The sequence below is a fragment of the Gadus macrocephalus genome, chromosome 5 (assembly GCF_031168955.1).
Source record: "Gadus macrocephalus chromosome 5, ASM3116895v1".
NCBI classification, from domain to species: domain Eukaryota; kingdom Metazoa; phylum Chordata; class Actinopteri; order Gadiformes; family Gadidae; genus Gadus; species Gadus macrocephalus.
Window position 1 is genome coordinate 16248204 of NC_082386.1, and position 17298 is coordinate 16265501.

General features: G+C 43.6%; 2 protein-coding genes across 2 annotated transcripts in view; one reads left to right on the forward strand and one right to left on the reverse strand.

Annotated features, from left to right (window-relative positions):
- Positions 1-1443, reverse strand: part of rps6ka1 (ribosomal protein S6 kinase a, polypeptide 1) — a 45653-nt gene extending 44210 nt beyond the window's left edge. The window contains exon 1 of the mRNA XM_060052774.1: positions 1300-1443. Coding sequence (XP_059908757.1) covers positions 1300-1443 — 144 coding nt within the window. The remainder of the gene's footprint in view (positions 1-1299) is intronic.
- Positions 1353-17186, forward strand: LOC132458225 (connector enhancer of kinase suppressor of ras 2-like). Its single transcript, XM_060052782.1, has 10 exons — positions 1353-1493; positions 2430-2587; positions 4498-4700; positions 5121-5205; positions 11503-11544; positions 11749-11868; positions 13835-13894; positions 15031-15099; positions 15649-15786; positions 16800-17186. Exons 1-10 carry the CDS (start codon positions 1442-1444, stop codon positions 16896-16898), a joined length of 1026 nt encoding a protein of 341 aa, XP_059908765.1. The 5' UTR covers positions 1353-1441; the 3' UTR covers positions 16899-17186.
- The last annotated feature ends 112 nt before the right edge of the window (positions 17187-17298 follow it).

The window sequence follows — 17298 nt, forward strand, 5'->3', positions numbered from 1 at the left end:
AGCCTACAGCAGTTACACATGGTAAATTTAACTAATACATCATGTTATTGATTTTCTATTGGAGGTTCAATCGTCAGGTACGGCTAAATCAATGGCCGAAAATGTTGGCTCAACGAAAGGAAAGTGTAGTTGTGTGTGGGGTCTCACTGATGCAAACAGTTAAGGATTGAATGGAGCTATAACATGACAGTATTCGTTTTGTTATCGTTCGTATAAATATGTCTTCTAAATAAATGCTTTTAGTATTTTAGAGGATGATAACAATATAGGCTAGCCTTACTCAGTTTGCACTCAAATCTGATTCAAAAAGTAGGGTAGGACTATTGTAGTTGGCCTATGGTTTATGGTCATTGTGTATCTATGTGCTCTAGTTATGTTCTCTCGTATCATCTCTACTGCAAACTCGAGAAGGCACCGTGACCCTGTCACTAACATAAATCACAGTCTCTAAACGCCTTTGTTCCACCTTATTAGGCGGCTATAGGGCTATAGATCGGGTGGATGTGTGTGTGTGACATCCGCCAAAACTGCTAGAAGGGACACGTTTTGAAAACCTCAAATATGCAACTCCAGAAAACCTGAAACACTGTGGGTATTTTATGTAGAAATATAATTAAAAAAAACAAAACACTGCAGATGTTAGGTCAAAGGAGGGTGTTTTTTCTTTTGTATGAAGCAATGCCATTTATCCAGTTCACATAGACGTATATCTGCCCGCGTTCGTTCTACCGCTCCCTGCCATTCCGGGTCGGTTGAAAGGCAGCAACAGCAGGGGGTGCTAGATATGAAAGGGTCGCACTAAAAGATCCGACCTTTCCGACAAGCTTTGGTCTTCAACGGTGTTTTAAGGGCACATGGAGGACTAGACTAGTTTTGTTGAGTAACGCCACAGTTTGATAGTCAACAGGCCAATAAATCTGGACATGGATTATATTTTCATTTTAATTCGAAAAAAAAAGTTTATGTTGATGATAATAGAGAGCCTGCTTTATCAAATACATAATATTGATTCAGTTCCTTTATGACAAGTAGTATTTAGAGGGTGGCTGGGTTATTATCATGTGGGAATCAGACCTTACATTATTTCCATATGGAAATAAATGAAATAATAACAGCTCTTTAAAGCTCAAACATGAGCTTTTAAACGAATAAATGTGCATAAATACCCAACCTGAGGCTACAGTCCTGTTCCAACAGACCCTCAGGTGTGTGGCCCCTATTGAAGGGGTGTTCGGGGGGGGGGGGGGGGGGGGGGGCAGCCATGGCTCTCCTTGACAGCCACTATTGGCTGACGCTTACCTGGTGGTGGAAGAAGGTAGAGTGCGTTTCGTCATCGTCGAAATCAGAAACAACTTTTCCTACATCCAGCGATCCCGACAAGTAGAACTCGGTGAGGACGGCTTGGAATTGAACTACCACAGTCTCCAGAAGGACTCCGAGCATGGAGTCGATAATGTCTTGGAGCAAGGAGAGAGTCGGCGAATGGCTCAAAGGTGAGGTGCTTTGGCTTACGAGGTTGATCGATTTGCGGGTGTATTTTGGGCCGTACGGGGGCGAGTCGTAAATAGTAGCCTCGCAAATCCTCTTGGAAAGTTCAGGTGGAATGAGGAAATGGCTTATTGTGCCGCTCACAAATCGTATTATAGGTCAACCAAAAGTGTAAACAAGCGAAACAAATTTGCTTCCAAAACCACACTTAAGAATGAGAACCTTCAGTTCTCGGGTAAAGCTTGCTTAGTAGACATTTTGTATTAGTTGTGTAAGGGGCTTTGAGGATTTATAGCCCTTTTACTGAGAGCTGGGTCATAAATAGCGAGTAGAAACAAGATCACCTGTATCAGGTACTGAGGCACAGTGGCGTTGCACATAGTTCTGAGCAAATACCAAACTAAATAAGAATAGATAGACTAATATTGTATATTTAAAGATTGGAAGATGCTACGTGTAATAAAACATTTATAGCACATCATCTGCTACTGTAGGAAGTTATTAATGTTATTTGTTATGCCTAGCCCTGCACTAGGCCTACTACTGTAACAAGAATAGGAAGTACTTCCGATTCATAAAGTATATAATGGAACAGCATAAATTGGTCATTAAGAATGTTTTCTAATAATGAGGGTGAATGATATAATTAAAACTGTCACTATAGGCCCACTTTCATTAATTCCAGTGTGCAGAATGAGGGAATGCTAGCAAGATAATTCAGATTAATCCTCAGAATTGAGGATTTTCTGTGTGGACATTTGCATTATTTGACAAATGTATGGATTGTGTGTCTGCGTGTGTGTGCGTATGTATGCATGTGTGTGTGTGTGCGTGCATGTATGCATGTGTGTGTGTGTGTGTGTGTGTGTGTGTGTGTGTGTGTGTGTGTGTGTGTGTGTGTGTGTGTGTGTGTGTGTGTGTGTGTGTGTGTGTGTGTGTAGGTCTGGATGCCCCACTCCAGCAGTACCTTTTCTCTGACTGGGAGCTGTCAGGGGACGACCTGCTCCAGCTGACCTCTGATGACTTGCAGAGACTAGGGGTCCACAAGATCGGACACCAGGAACTCATCCTGGAAGCAGTGGAGAAACTCTGCTCGCTGGTGAGGGAAAGCTTGTGTGTGTGTGCGTGTGTGTGTGTGCGTGTGTGTTAGTGTGCTAGAGATGTGAGGAGTTGATTGTGCTGAGTATGTTTGTGTGTTGTGTGCATATGATGAGAATTTGGGGGATGGGAGAGTGCGTTTGTGCTTATGTGTCCGCGCAGATATGTGTTTGGTTTTTTGACCTAAAAACAACAGAACAGAGTTATTTCTTACCAACCATTGTATTTTAAAAATTGTAATTCAATTCAGGAACTTGTCTGGTTGGCATATCAACACCATGGGTAAATGGTAAATGGACTGCATTTACTTATATAGCACTTTTCTAACCAATGGCCACTCAAAGTGCTTTACAATATTTCCTAGCATTCACCCATTCACACACTGATGACGGTGTCATCCATGCAAGCTAACAGCCGGCTTGTTGGGAGCAGTTAGGGTGAGGCGTCTCGCTCAGGGACACCTCGACACTCTGCTAGGGGGAGCTGGGGATCTACTTAGCAACCTTCCGGTTACCAGTCAACCCGCTCTACCTCCTGAGCCACAAGCCACCCCGTGGGCTGTAGGACTCCTTGTATCCAGCTAGCTAAAACACCAAGAGCTCTTGCTGCCATAAATGTCCTGGCTTTTAAAACACGCTACACTATTTTGGGATCCCCTTAATTCTGACATTTACTTTGGCATGAAGAATTTCAGTCTGCCCTTACAGTCATTTATTCAATATTCTAAATATAGCTATTATTTCAAAGATTTGTAGATGACATCAAAGGCATCAGCGGCAGCCAAAGCCTGTTTAGAGACATTACTAAAACTTTCCCTTTGAAACTTTTCATGCCTTTATCGTTTGCCTTTGGCCATTCACTTCTCTGTCTGGATTTTAATTAGCTGCTCTCACCCAAGGCATCCTTCTTGTATCATTGGCTTACTTTATTTCTCTCACCTTATCCTTTCCAAGCCGACAGATTCTGAGAACACTTATGTAAACGGCATGCTTGTTTTTGTTATTGCCGAGGGGGACTTCTTCTGGAACGGTCATTGTTTCGTTTGGAGGATTCATTTGAGTGCAACGGTACCAGGGAGTTTCCAACCAACAAGTCGGACACAACAGCTAATGCGTCGACTGTTGGGAGAGTCCTTGTTCAGGCCACTTGAAACTGCATGTTATCTGAGTGTTTGGGAGAAAGTTTTAGTAACTGTAATAATATTTACAGCTGATACAACATGACGAATGATTTAGAGACTGAAGAAAGTATCCGAGAAAGTGAAAGAAGATTAAGACTCATGTAAACAAGTTTAACTGGTTTTAGCAAATCTATGTTTGTCTCAAAAATCATATGTCCCACTGTTGAGCTGTAAAATGTGAATGTGCAAGACTTCTAAAAACTTTTTTCTAAAGTGGTCGTTTTCTTTTCGGCACCCTAGTTGAAGCGAGCGTGACGTGGGTTTTGACCACACAACTCCTACTTCCTCCTAAACTCGTAGGCGGAAGTTCTCCTTCTAAAACGGGGGTTTACCTTCAGTTAAATATTAAGCAGGTTGAATAGAGGCATCTCGCTCCAGTGTACCTGCTGGACATGGGGAGATCAAACATAGTATCTTACCTACCTGCTTGGGAGTCTAGCACCTTAAGGCTCAGTTATGGTTCCACAATGATGCAACGCAATGACCCCACAGACGCTTCGACGCAGTCGTGAACATTTTTTTGGTTCTGTGTCGGGTTTTAGTGAGCAGACCAATCACAGCCCTTGCTGCTTGGGTATAATTTTTTCATATGCACACGTCAGGCCCTTGCAGTGGACGCAAGGAAGGTCTGCAAGGAGGGTCCGCAAGGACGTAATGGGTCCGTAAACCAACTTGCGTTGCAAAGTGGAACCAAAATCAGGCCTTAAACTCTCCTCCCTCCCTCCTCCCAGACTTACGGCATGGACGGGGAGAACCTGAGCGTGTCGACAAAGAAGCTGGGAGCGGTCAGCCTGAGCCTGCAGAAGGGCATCCAGGACCGCTGGTGCATCAACACCTATGATGGGCAGGGCACCACCAAGCTGCCGGCGGGAGTACTGCAGCTGGTGGTGGAGCTCATCGTCGCGGCCAAGGGACTCTTCTCTCTGCTCAACAGGTTTGCGTGTAGGGGATGTTGTCTGATTGTTAAGGGTTACAAATTCACAAAGGGCTTCATGGTTTTGGTTCGGTTGTAGGGAAGAGGTTGGGCTAGAATGATCAACTTGTCTAGAGGTAGGGCTAGATCAACTTTTTTGTTTTGCAATATCTTTTGTGAGAAATTTAGAGGTTGAGCGTTTTGTTGTTGTGATGTTTTGGTATAGACACAAGGTGTGTTCTGCTGAGGTGTTTGATATTGTTCAAAATATTGATGATAACGCTATGGGCTTTTAAAGACCCACTCCCTCTCTCCTTTGCGTTCTTACTGGCTTCCGTTTCTTAGATGCAATGTATTGAATCACTCTAATTAACAATGTAAGAACAAACAGTGTTCCCAGGGTTCCCACTCTGTAATTGCTGACTGATTTGCTGTGTTCAGGTACCAATTCTTTCAGCTGAGCGGATACACAGCCAGCCGGAGCATTATCGATCACTGTCAAGAGCTCGGAAAAATTGTAAACACGGTAAGGTTTTTATATTTTATACATGGTGCTCGCTATCGGGGAGCACGCAAATCTAAGAACTGGTTCTTGTCTGAGAAAAAGAGGAATCTGTGCATCCCCTACCTGTGGGCGACTCGAGAGGTTCTGCGGGAAACCATACGCCAGCATGCACCGTGTTGGCTACCTCTGCTTAAGAGGAACCACATTTATCCAGTGTGTTGTCATTTCCAAAGAGGAACCACAACCTGTTGTTTGCTTGGCCTAAAAGGGCGTCTACACACACACACACACGCATGCACGCGCACGCACGCACACAAGCATGCACGCGCGCACACACGCGCACGCATACACACAGCTGGGTTTGTAGCCGGGTTTGTAGCCATCGCATTCTCCATGTTTACATTCCTTGCCTGTTTTGTTTTGTCCCTACCTCTGCAAGAGTCTCGACTCAAACATGGGTAGGGATGAGACACTCAAATTTATCAAACATTCACTGTAACATACTGCAACGCAACAGACTCTTGATGAGGTAGTTTCACACATGGTCGAATTTTGTTCCATTTCGAAAAAGAAAAGGTGATTAGTATCGGGAGTCTTAATATGTTTCAGTGTTTTTATTGAGGAGATCCATTGCGGGGGCAGGGGGAGGCGATGTGGGAGAGGGGAGTCAACACAGAGAGAGAGGAGGAAGATAGAGAAAGAGGAGGAGATTGAGAGCGGGAGGGCCGCTTTGCTCTGCAACTTCTGACAATGTGCTGAACACGCAAGAGAGATGACGAGAAAGAGAGTTGTGTGAGATATAGTGAGTTAACGGAGTCTCTAATCAAGTGATTTCATAGAGAGCCACACAGAGGGGCTGGTAAAGGATGACCAGAGTGGCAGCGAGTACCAAAGAGGACACTAAGATAGTCTGCATTCAGATCAGGAGTTAATTTATAGAGCTGGACCAGGTAAGGTGCTCATCGGTTTGCCATTTCACACTAAGGGGACTTTTGTTTTTCAATTTAAAAAATGCTTTTTGGCTTCGAAATAGGCTAACTTGTTTTATTATTACTTAGGTGTTCTGGATACGTTGGTTTATAGTTAATAAATTAATTAGAGCAGTGTTATATGGATCATAATTTGTCTTGTTGAACACGATTAATATCAGCTGTGATAATTCATGATGATGGTCCATGATGACATTGTACAAAACTGCATGAACTCAACCTAATCTTTAGAATTCTGGACTGCTATTCATGAGGGTAGCTGAGAGTTATCGATCCAACTGAAGGAAACTCGTGTTGTAGATGTAAAATAGAACAGTTATGTTTTATACAGATTAGACTAGAATGAAGGAGTTAAGGAGTTAAGGAGTGGAAGAAACAGGCAGACCCTTTGGAAGAACAATGATTCCTATAAGATGTTGATATTTTTTGCCTTGGTTTTTCGTGATTCAGAAGTTAGTCTTGTCAACGGTTGCTGTTGTTTTTGTTGGTTGCCCAGTAGCGACTGAAGCTAGGAAGTTGGTGTGAATGAGAAGCCGCAAGCTGCAGTGTGAGAATAATGAGGTGATGACTGACCGCTTTGTGGTGGGTGCTCACATTTCTGGGTATTGTTTATTCACTTCCTGTTTTCTTTTCTCTGGGGCAGGATATATGTTTTTTTTGGTAGTGAATCCCTTAATGAATGTATGTGATTGATGAATGACCATTTCAATTATTTTAAGAAGACTTAAATGACCTTCCTTACAATGCTCCCTTTTTGTCAGTGTTGAACTTCATGCATCCATACATTGTATTCACGGCAAAATACGAAAACACTGCACACATTCACTTCTCGTAAGCCCGAGTGAATAACAAAACAGAGACCCATGTAGGACCTGTCTGCAGACCATCCAGCCCGAAGCCTACCCGCCTGGGGCTAGGGTTGGAGCTTTTCTAGTTAGTCATGGTGTCGTCGGCCAACTTGTAAAAAATCATAATGATGGGTTTCTTACTGGCTCCAACTCTAATCCTAAGAGATATAGATATGTTTGTGTGTGTGAGAGCGTACGTTTTGCTTGCTTGTGGGAGTGCACATTTGTGTGTGTGTGGTTTCCATGCTCCCCTTGGGACAGGGGAGGTCAGTAGTCAGCTGATGTCTCTTGGATCCCGTACTGAACTCGTCGGCCTCGCCTACTTTACACAACTCAGCTTGCACAACCACAGGCAAGCAAAGTCCACAGGAGGGAAAGGGACTGTGGTAGAGGGACAGTGAGCAAGAGGAAAGGATAAGGCGGAGAGCGAGTAAGGTTTGTGTACTGTTACTATGAGTAAACTCATATAAACAAGCGTGTCCCGCAGCTCTGCGTGAGGTAAACTTTTCATGTTCATAAATATGTTAGGATCTCTTTGTTTTTGGGACTGCTTCATTTGCTTTTGAAGTTAAATCTAAGAACATATTGCAACAATTTGTATCAATATTTGAATGCAATGCAAGCGTTAAGGATAATCTTTGAAAGTGTGGATTATGTCTGTTTGTTCTGTCTAATACTAAGATACTAGCTGTGTGTTCGGTGTGTGTGTGTGTGTGTGTGTTTGTGTGGGTGTGTGTGTGTGTTTGTTTATTTGTTTGTGTGTGTGTGTGTGTGTGTGTGTGTGTGTGTGTGTGTGTGTGTGTGTGTGTGTGTGTGTGTGTGTGTGTGTGTGTGTGTGTGTGTGTGTGTGTGTGTGTGTGTGTGTGTGTGTGTGTGTGTGTGTGTGTGTGTGTGCGTGCGTGCGTGCGTGCGTGCGTGCGTGCGTGCGTGCGTGCGTGCGCGCGCGCGCTTGGAAAGACATTTATGATAAGTCATAACTGATTCTGATTCTTTTAATAGTACATGCAGTATATGCAGTAACATGAATACTAGCTAGGAGGGCATGGTTACCATGCTCCCCCCCTCCCCCTAGAGAGAGAGAGAGAGAGAGAGAGAGAGAGAGAGAGAGAGAGAGAGAGAGAGAGAGAGAGAGAGAGAGAGAGAGAGAGAGAGAGAGAGAGAGAGAGAGAGAGAGAGAGAGAGAGAGAGAGAGAGAGAGAGAGAGAGAGAGAGAATATGTTGTGCACTCCTCCCACTCAGCAGATTGTCTTCGGTTCCCTAGACAACAAGAGCACAGCGTTCAGTTCATAAATAGTGCACTGAGGAGTTAATTCAAGATTTGATCCAGTCACTGATGCAATGGAACTCTAACACAGATGCAAAAAAAACGACCATGGCAGACATACTATATCGATATGAATACTGCATTCAAATATTTAAAGCCTCATTAATTACAGTGGAAATGCTTGTTGACTTTAGTGGTTTTGTTCATATTTTAGGGAGAAGAGTTATCTAAGTGATGGAATTGGGCCATGTATTTTCCTGAGGCTGTTAGTTGGTTATTGTTTCTGCGAAAAAGCACCTAGCCTAACGTTGAGGATTTTCTCCCCTCCTTCCCCCCCTCCATTCCCCTCTTCTCCATTCCTCTCTTCTCATTTCCTCAATATCCAGCTAGACCTGATCTGACCTGAACGGTAAGGCGAGGTCAAGTCATTCATAAGGAATCGTTGAAACTTCTTAAAACATAGCAAGTGTTTGGTCGGTTTTTAGCTTCATGGTAGTTACCGCACAGGTAGCTCTGATTCACCTTCTGAGCGGCTATTAGTTGTACTGCAATGTCAAAAATAAGTAACTTAGCAATATTAGGGAGGGGGGGGGGGGGTGGCTGTGTTTGTGGAGGATGTATCTCTGAATCCATGGGTTTCCTATTGGTTGTATTGATACAGTATTTAAAGAAGAATCCACCAATAAATATGATTATTTAATATATCTAAGTATTTGACAAGGGTGATATATGAATGGAGAAATAGATTTTGAACAAATCAGTACCTCTTGCTAAGCCAAACGAAGATGAGCTTAAGTTTCACGTTATGCCGATTTATGAAAAATGTGGCGAATGCGCTGGCATATGTTGAATAAGTTATGCGTTTTGTTATGTTTTATATACGTTTTAGTACACTGCAGCATCGTGGTCTATGCTGGCATAAATCGTAGTACGCCAGAGCTGCAGAAAAATCATTCTGCAGTCTTACTTCCTTATACCAATGACTATTGACAATTAAAATAAAAAAAGGTGTGGAAGTTTAACACTTTTTTAATTACAAATTATATTGGAAAGTTAAATGATATTGTGGTGGACTTCCCCTTAATTTATTCATGTTATTTGGTACTTCTGTACTTGTAGGGCAATGGCTGCAGTAAGAATAAGTTGGTTGTCGTAATATGCTGTTTCGATGCTGTTGGACATTAAAAATATGAAGTTATGTTGTTTGTTTTTCAAAGGAAATGGCTCAGGATACGTGAATTGTAAAACATGTAGTAGAAACATGGTGTGGGAAGTTAAATCTACTTTAACTTCCCACACCATGGAAGTTAAAGTAGACCCTTTGGAAGAACAATGGGTGCCAGTGCCATCATTTTATGGCACTGAGACATAAAATGATCTCAGTGCCATTTTATGTAGAAGCAAAGTATACCAAAGTCACCTACTCCATATGCCCCTCACTCCTCTCCACGATTCAGTATTTAGCCTACGTCTTCTTCAAACGGATCACCACTGTCTCTGTACCAAAAGATGAACCTGACAGGCAGGCCCGGGGTGATGAGAATGGGCCGCCCCACCTCCTCCTCCGCACAGACCCTGAATACTTGAGCCCCTCCGGGCTGCAATACTGTCCATAAGTCCAGCTGCAAACTGGACTTCAAAACTGGGGGTGGCTAATCGTCAAAAGGAGTGCCTTGGTGAGTGTTCTTCAAAGATGCCTCACCTAGACCAGGCAAGCAGTGGCCAAAAGCCCCTGTACTTCCTGAGGATAAATTTGATAAATTTGGCTTGTCACCAAAACCATGATAAACTTCTACAGCTTCACCATTGAGCGCATTCTCTCTGGATGGAAAAAAAGATGATATTGAAATTGTAGGTTTATTATGGATCGTGTTTGGTGTAACGTTTCCTTTTCTTTCTGACATTGAATGAACCCAATCTCACCAGGTTGTTGCTATCTATTGATATCTGCTGGTGTGAATCAGTCCCTTGTGTTTAATTTAAGATTATGTGTGTGCGTGTGTGTGTGTGTGTGTGTGTGTGCAGGGCTGTCGGACTGCGGGGACAAAGGGGACAGTTGTGGGGGGGCCCAAGGCAGAGGGGGGGCCCCTGAAAGAAAAAAAATAAAATAAAATTACCTACTGGCCACGTCTTCCCCCCCCCCTCCCCCCCGTCAACAATCGCTCCATACTTCCGTCCCCCCCGTCCGTCCGTCCGTCCCCCGTCCGTCCGTCAACAATCGCTCCATACCCCCGTCCCCCCCCCGTCCCCCGTCAACAACTGAGCGCAGGGGGGTCCATCAGTACCTATAGTATAGGGGCCCAGGATTTGGTGCTACGGCCCTGCGTGCGTGCGTGCGTGCGTGCGTGCGTGCTGTAAGTCCCTAGTGAGCAATGCCAGGAGTGCTTTGGATCATGAGGGGATCAAGGTTAGAGGGGAGGCTATATTTAGGCGTTTTAGGTGTTTCTGCTGTGTTTTGTTGACGGTAAACATTTTTCAACTACACTCTCTTTCTCCCTCACACACATGTCCTACACCTCTTAATAGTCTTACATCATAGCATTTAAATACCCCTTGAATTAAGCGCTGTTATGTCATTCTACCATGCTAGATTTCACCGGTCCAACATTCCTATCACAACCGGGGTCCTCTGACCCTTCTCTAACTCCACCCCTCCTCCCCTCATCGATCCCATTACTAAACGACGCCTCGGAGATGTCTCGGTTCTCCCCGTTGGCAGGAGTTCTTCCGTGTAAACCTCTCTGTCTCTGTCTCTGTCTGTGTGTGTGCGTGCGTGTGTGTGTGTGTGTGTGTGTGTGTGTGTGTGTGTGTGTGTGTGTGTGTGTGTGTGTGTGTGTGTGTGTGTGTGTGTGTGTGTGTGTGTGTGTGTGTGTGTGTGTGTGTGTGTGTGTGTGTGTACTTGTGGATTAGCCTGAGCCCACAGATCTCACACACATACACTGTAAGAGGGCTTACTGAGTAACTCACTCAGTAGAAGAAGATAATTTGTTAAATGTTGTTCGGCAAGAAGGCAATCCTTTAAGGAGCGCACCAATGACATGGATCGACAGCAACATCAAAAACGTTATGGTTGGATTTTGGGCTAAAGAGACACAGGTTAGCTGGAGTTTATAGTCAATACTGTTTTCTCTCTGACTGTGAACGTTTGCATTGCGTGATACTTCTGTTGTGATCTGCGCCTCAAACCCCTGTGCGGTGTGTGTCTCCCCTCCAACAGAACAACAGCGTTTACGAGAAAGAGAAAGACATCATCCCAATTGTAAGTACAGGTTAAAATGCTGTATCGTTGTTAATAACATTAGTTTCATTCGTCTAAACCCTTCAGTCATCATGGTTTTTGCAGAAGATTATTATTACGGTTATAATATTGCCTTATGCGTTTTAAAAGGAGTTTGCTAATAACCAGATGCCATTAATGGAATATAAATTAACCTTTCTAACGTTATGCGTTTTTATGCTACAGTGTCGTCAGCTGGTGGCAGTGTGTGATGAGATCTTGGAGTCAAGCCCTTCAGAGGTTCTGAACAACTCAGTGCAGCTAGAGACCGTCGACCTGGTCCCTGCTTCACCTGCCGATCACCTGGTAATCAGGCTTCATTGTTCTCCATTGGGATTGGCTACTTTTGTACTGCATCGTTTTTTAACCTCCTTGTTCTGAATTATGATTGGCTACAATCTTACTGCAATGTTTTCAAACCTCATCGTTCTGAAGGTTACTACATCCAAACCATCTTCACAGGACATTCCAATAATGGCAACAGTTAGTTTTTTATCAAGTTCTACAAAACAGACAGGGTCTCATAGGGTCAACTACTATTTACCATATTTGTTTTATTTGTAGTGGCTGTTATTTGCGCTTTCCATCTACTGTTTGACCTGTTCACACTTCAACACCATCTGTTATTCTTTGTCCAACCTGTGTGAGCAATCTGTTTTTGATGTTCCCTCACTTTGGAGGGATATGTTTCCTTCATTCCTTATTTTCTCTTCTTTCTTTCCTCTGCTTCAACCTAGCAAATCGTGTTTGGCAGTTTGCCTGTATTTTTCGCCTTCCAAATGTCTACCATCTCCCACTCTTTTCTGTTTTCACTATTTCCTATTTCCCGTCTGTATCCCGAGATCATGTAGGAAGCTACTACTTGACTAGTATTATGTGGCACTGACACCATACGAGTTTCACATCGGTGTTCCTCCACTATATCCTCCTCAAAAAAACCTTTTAGACCCCTCCAGTTTCCCTGACATCTCTTTCTCCATCAGACACACACGTTCACACAAGTGAGGCCATCCCCATCCACACAGGATCAAAGTACCAGTGCAGTCACCCTCTTCTGTCTCGTCTCATGAACCTTTCTTCTCCTCCTCTGCTATCTTTCTGCTGTCGTCAACTAGTTCTGATGAGTAACTTTCCCTGCGGAATTGCGATCTGTCTTTCTCTCCCTCTGAAGGACCTGGGTGTTAATAACGGCTCACAATGTGGGCACGGAGTGTACATGAGCCTCGGTGTATTGATCTGTCTCTCCCTTTGCATCGTTTGTCATTTTCTAGTCCACTGCAATTATTGTGAATTCCACAATATCCAGTGCTACGGACCAGTTCTGCTCTCCTCCCATACCCACTTACACACTTGTGTGTCTGTGTGGTCATCATCATATGTGATTGTCTGTGTGTGTGTGTGTGTGGGTGTAACTGTGTTTGTGAGAGGGATTGTGTTCTTGTGTGTGTGTGTGTGTGTGTGTGTGTGTGTGTGTGTGTGTGTGTGTGTGTGTGTGTGTGTGTGTGTGTGTGTGTGTGTGTGTGTGTGTGTGTGTGTGTGTGTGTGTGTGTGTGTGTCTGTCATTGTACGGGCGTGGTAGCAGATTTGGGCTCGCTTTTCATGAGCAATGCAATTCAGCATATCTGATATGATTTATTATTTGACCTTTAAACAGACATATTGTCTTCCCTTCTCATCTTATCCTTTCTCCCCCTCCACTCTTCTTCCTTCGTGTCCTTTTTCTATGGAGGGATCTTCTTCTGCATGCAAGCATTCAATGTGGTGTTTGCGTATTGATTGTGAATAATTGGTAAAGCCATAATGCAACCGTGAATGTATATGTCAGTTTTAAGTTAAACTGGTCAGAAAAAATACTATGCATATGTTGTTTTTTTGCAAGCTATAGAAATATAATGAGCGAGGAACTGTTGTCTTTCACAATTCACAACTAATTCATAGTTGTAATTCGTCACATGATATGTTTATTGATTGTTTTCGTACTGTCTCTGTGACTATTCAATCTGGCATGGTGCCTTTTGTCAAGCTTTACAATGGAGGGGTTGTTAATATATAACTTTCTAGAAGTATATCAGTTACTGCCATAACTGCCAACAGAAGATAATAATCCAAGGAAGTGTTGCTTGACAGAGGCAGCATTGTGTCTTTAAGTTGATTTTATTCCGGAAACAATGTTTCTATTCCCATGGCTGTTTAACTATGTATTTCTGACTGAATATGTAAACATGATATTTGTTCTCCCTCTTCTTCTTCTTCTTCTTCTTCTTCCTCTAAGGGCATTCACATTGCATCAACGGGATCCAGCAGCCACTTTGTCACTGGGACTGTTGCCGAGGTCAGACTCTTATGATGACTAATACATTTTGCTGTGAACTGTATGGTGCTGTCTACATGCCCTATAGCACGAGCCTTATGTCTACTCAGTCTGAGACGGATCTGCTTTGACCTGAACGTCGTCCAACCATTTCCATCTGGCCTGAGCAATAGAGGAACGGTAGTGTGGGGAGAAATGTTATAGGCCTTCCCTCTGCTCTTCTCATAAAAGCATTCCCATTCACCGCTGCTATCTCTGCCCACTTACAACGTAATGAAATTCAACTCAGAGCCCTTGTTGAACAAACACTTTGGCACACACTCCCACTCACTCCCTCTTACAACTCAGTCACCTATACAAAAGGTTGTTTGTATTTAGCTGTAATTTAGTCACGATGTCGCCATTAAAATATATGCGCCCATCAAAATGTGGCCATAAGAGGGAATGAGAAAGAGAGTGTGGAGGGGAGTATATAGATGGATAAAGAGAGGGGGAAGGGGTTGATGGACATAGAGAGAGGAGGGATGGAGGGAGCGGGGTTGAGGGAGATGCAGAGAAAATGAGATGAGAGCTTGATGGAGAGAGGTTAATTGGGGGAGAGAGGGAGGGAGGGAGAAAGATAACAGAGATAGCAAGAGAGAGACAGAGACCTATCCATGATGTCATTTTCCGTAGACTCTCTCACATACATATGTTTGACTGCTAATGATGGATGAGAGAAAGAGGGAGGATGTAGAACACGCACACTCAACAATCTCTAAGGGACAAATATAACATAAAGGCTTTTTTCAACACACTTAGACCGAACATACAGACAAAGTGCAAACCTCCAGTCTAACAAGGATAAATTGCCATTGTGTGGCATGATAGCAATAATGACACAGAGATAGGATTATAATGATGACAGGATTATTACAGGCTGTTAAGAACAAGAGTTCTTACCAGGGTATTGGACTTGAAGGCATCCCAAAAGTCAGAGACATCAAAGCCCTTGAAAACAGACAGCCAATGCCAAAGGGTTTCATCTTGTCTTCTCCAACTTTTGTTTGGGCAACAAACATGCACACGCCATTGCATATTACATTCTATTGCTTGTGTGTATTTGTTTGTTTGTTTGTTAGCTACTTTGACTGATAGATGAATTCTGTTTCTTCCAGTCCCCTGCGGATATCTGTGAGAAGATCCTTGCTGGGGATGAGGTGATTCAGGTCAACGACCAAATAGTGGTGAGTGATGATGACCCTAGCACCGAGCCCAATAAATATGTCATCTGCTGTATGGTTTTCCAAACGCTGTGGTTAACGTCTAAACCCCCTCTCTAACGACCAAAAGGAAAATACACAGGTTGACTCGGTTGACCTTTAAGGACACTTTTTAACTGAGAACTTTCCCCTTAAAAAAATACACATTTTCAAGTCGAAAATATTTGATTTGGAATAATGTTCACATATGTATCCAGCTGTTTTGCAATTTCTATTAAACATTCAATTAATGAAGAATATATACTTAGAAGAAAAACAATTGTATTTTTTGGTTTTTTCGATTATAAATCGAAGTCACGGTCAAAATATTACTTGCACAGCATCATCCAGGTCTGTAGTCATGTTGAACCTACCCTAACAACTATGATTGGACTCCTGGCCACACAACCTCATCTATTCCTCACAATGTTATTCAAACTTCAAATGGTTGCTTGTTACGCTTCCATTATGTTTGATACCGCGACAGCGATTGATGGCCTCACACATGTGACTTTACCGTCGTGACTGCATCAGGTTGGTTGGAGCCGAGAGAACCTGGTGAAGAAGCTGCTGGAGAACCAGAGTGGGGTGACCCTGGTTTTGAAGAAGGTGCCTGGGTCGGCGAGACGGAAACAGCGCATCTCCGAGTCCTCCTCATCCGCAGCAACACAGGTCCGACATCACTCAGATCTTTAACTCACCGTCATCTCACGGGCTAATGGCTTACTGTGATGTTAATCAGAATGACCCAAGCGTCACAGCTGAAGTCTGGTCATTCATTTCATTTCAATTTTCTATTGTTCTTTTTTGCAATTCCTTTTTCCTGCCATTTCCATTAGTTTGGGGCTGAAGACGCAATATGTAAGATTAGGCCCTCCAATATAGTAGGCAGAAGTTTTTCAGAATTCAATCAACTCAACAACAGTGTTCTGTCCGCTCTATCTGGGGATGCAACTGTGTGTCATAGACTAGCGTTGCTCGGCTGGCTGTCTGTCTGGGTGTTTTTTTTGTTCAATACCTGGCTGGCATTTTTTATTCAAAAAATATATCCTTTATTTGTGATTTTATTGATGACATTACTGAAATCACTATCGATCAGTCTACAGATATGTCCAGGTTACTTAAGCTCAGAGCTAGTTGAAATGTTACACATTGCAATTTTGATTAACAGAAATGCTGCCTGCTGTGATTCTGAGAGATGTGAGCGTGTTTGTGCGTGGTTGTGTTCTGTTGTGTGCTGTGTGTCAATGGCTCCCCCCCTGACTCCCATCCATACCCTTGGGATAAACTCACCCCATGAAGTCAGATTAACTGGTTGCTGTAATGTGCACGACCAAGCGCAACGTTTGTTCAGCAGGTTCCCCTCCACTATACTTCCTGCTTGTGTTTTCGTTGTTGCCATGACGCACTCAGTACACCACGTTCTCAGACCGCGTCGACCCTGGGCTGCCGCTGAACCGTAAAGGCACCGCAGTGTGTTTCGTTCCCAGCCCCTCATGACCAGAACTGTGTTTTTGTCCTGCAGGAGAACACACAGATGCCTGACAGAGCAGATTTATAAATGACTGTATGTTTGTGAAGGGGTTAGTTAGTTGCACACACGCACGCACGCACGCCCGCACACATGCGTGCACGCACGCATGCACGCACACACACACGTTTAATGTCCATGATTATCTCTCTAGAAAGAAGAAGAAGAGGAGGAGGAGGAAGAAGAGGAGGAAGGGAATCCGAGACATTCCATTTTGAGAGGGTGGCTGCATCTGTTCGGTCTTATCTTTTAGGTAAGTACACATACATGCATACAACGATAAGCCACCGGCATCTTTAATAAATAAATGTCATTATCGTGCCCATGTCATCATCGTGTACATTCATACAAATCAATACAAACATCTCATTCTCGACAGAAATGTGATGACCGCATCGTACTTATGATGTCATTCTCTCTGGCCCACACCTCCCCACTCCCTGGTCCCCATGACATATCCCTGAGGGTGTGTTATTGATATGCCGTGCGTCAGAGAGAGAGAGAGAGAGAGAGAGAGAGAGAGAGAGAGAGAGAGAGAGAGGAGAGAGAGAGAGAGAGAGAGAGAGAGAGAGAGAGAGAGAGAGAGAGAGAGAGAGAGAGAGAGAGAGAGAGAGAGAGAGAGAGAGAGAGAGAGAGAGAGAGAGAGAGAGAGA

Excerpts from the sequence above, each read along its gene's own strand:
- LOC132458225 (XM_060052782.1), top strand. The coding sequence starts at position 1,442 with ATGGAGTCGATAATGTCTTGGAGCAAGGAGAGAGTCGGCGAATGGCTC. Across the intron at positions 5,206-11,502 it reads TCGGAAAAATTGTAAACACG|AACAACAGCGTTTACGAGAA; the intron begins GTAAGGTTTTTA and ends CCCCTCCAACAG. Across the intron at positions 11,545-11,748 it reads AGAAAGACATCATCCCAATT|TGTCGTCAGCTGGTGGCAGT; the intron begins GTAAGTACAGGT and ends TTTATGCTACAG.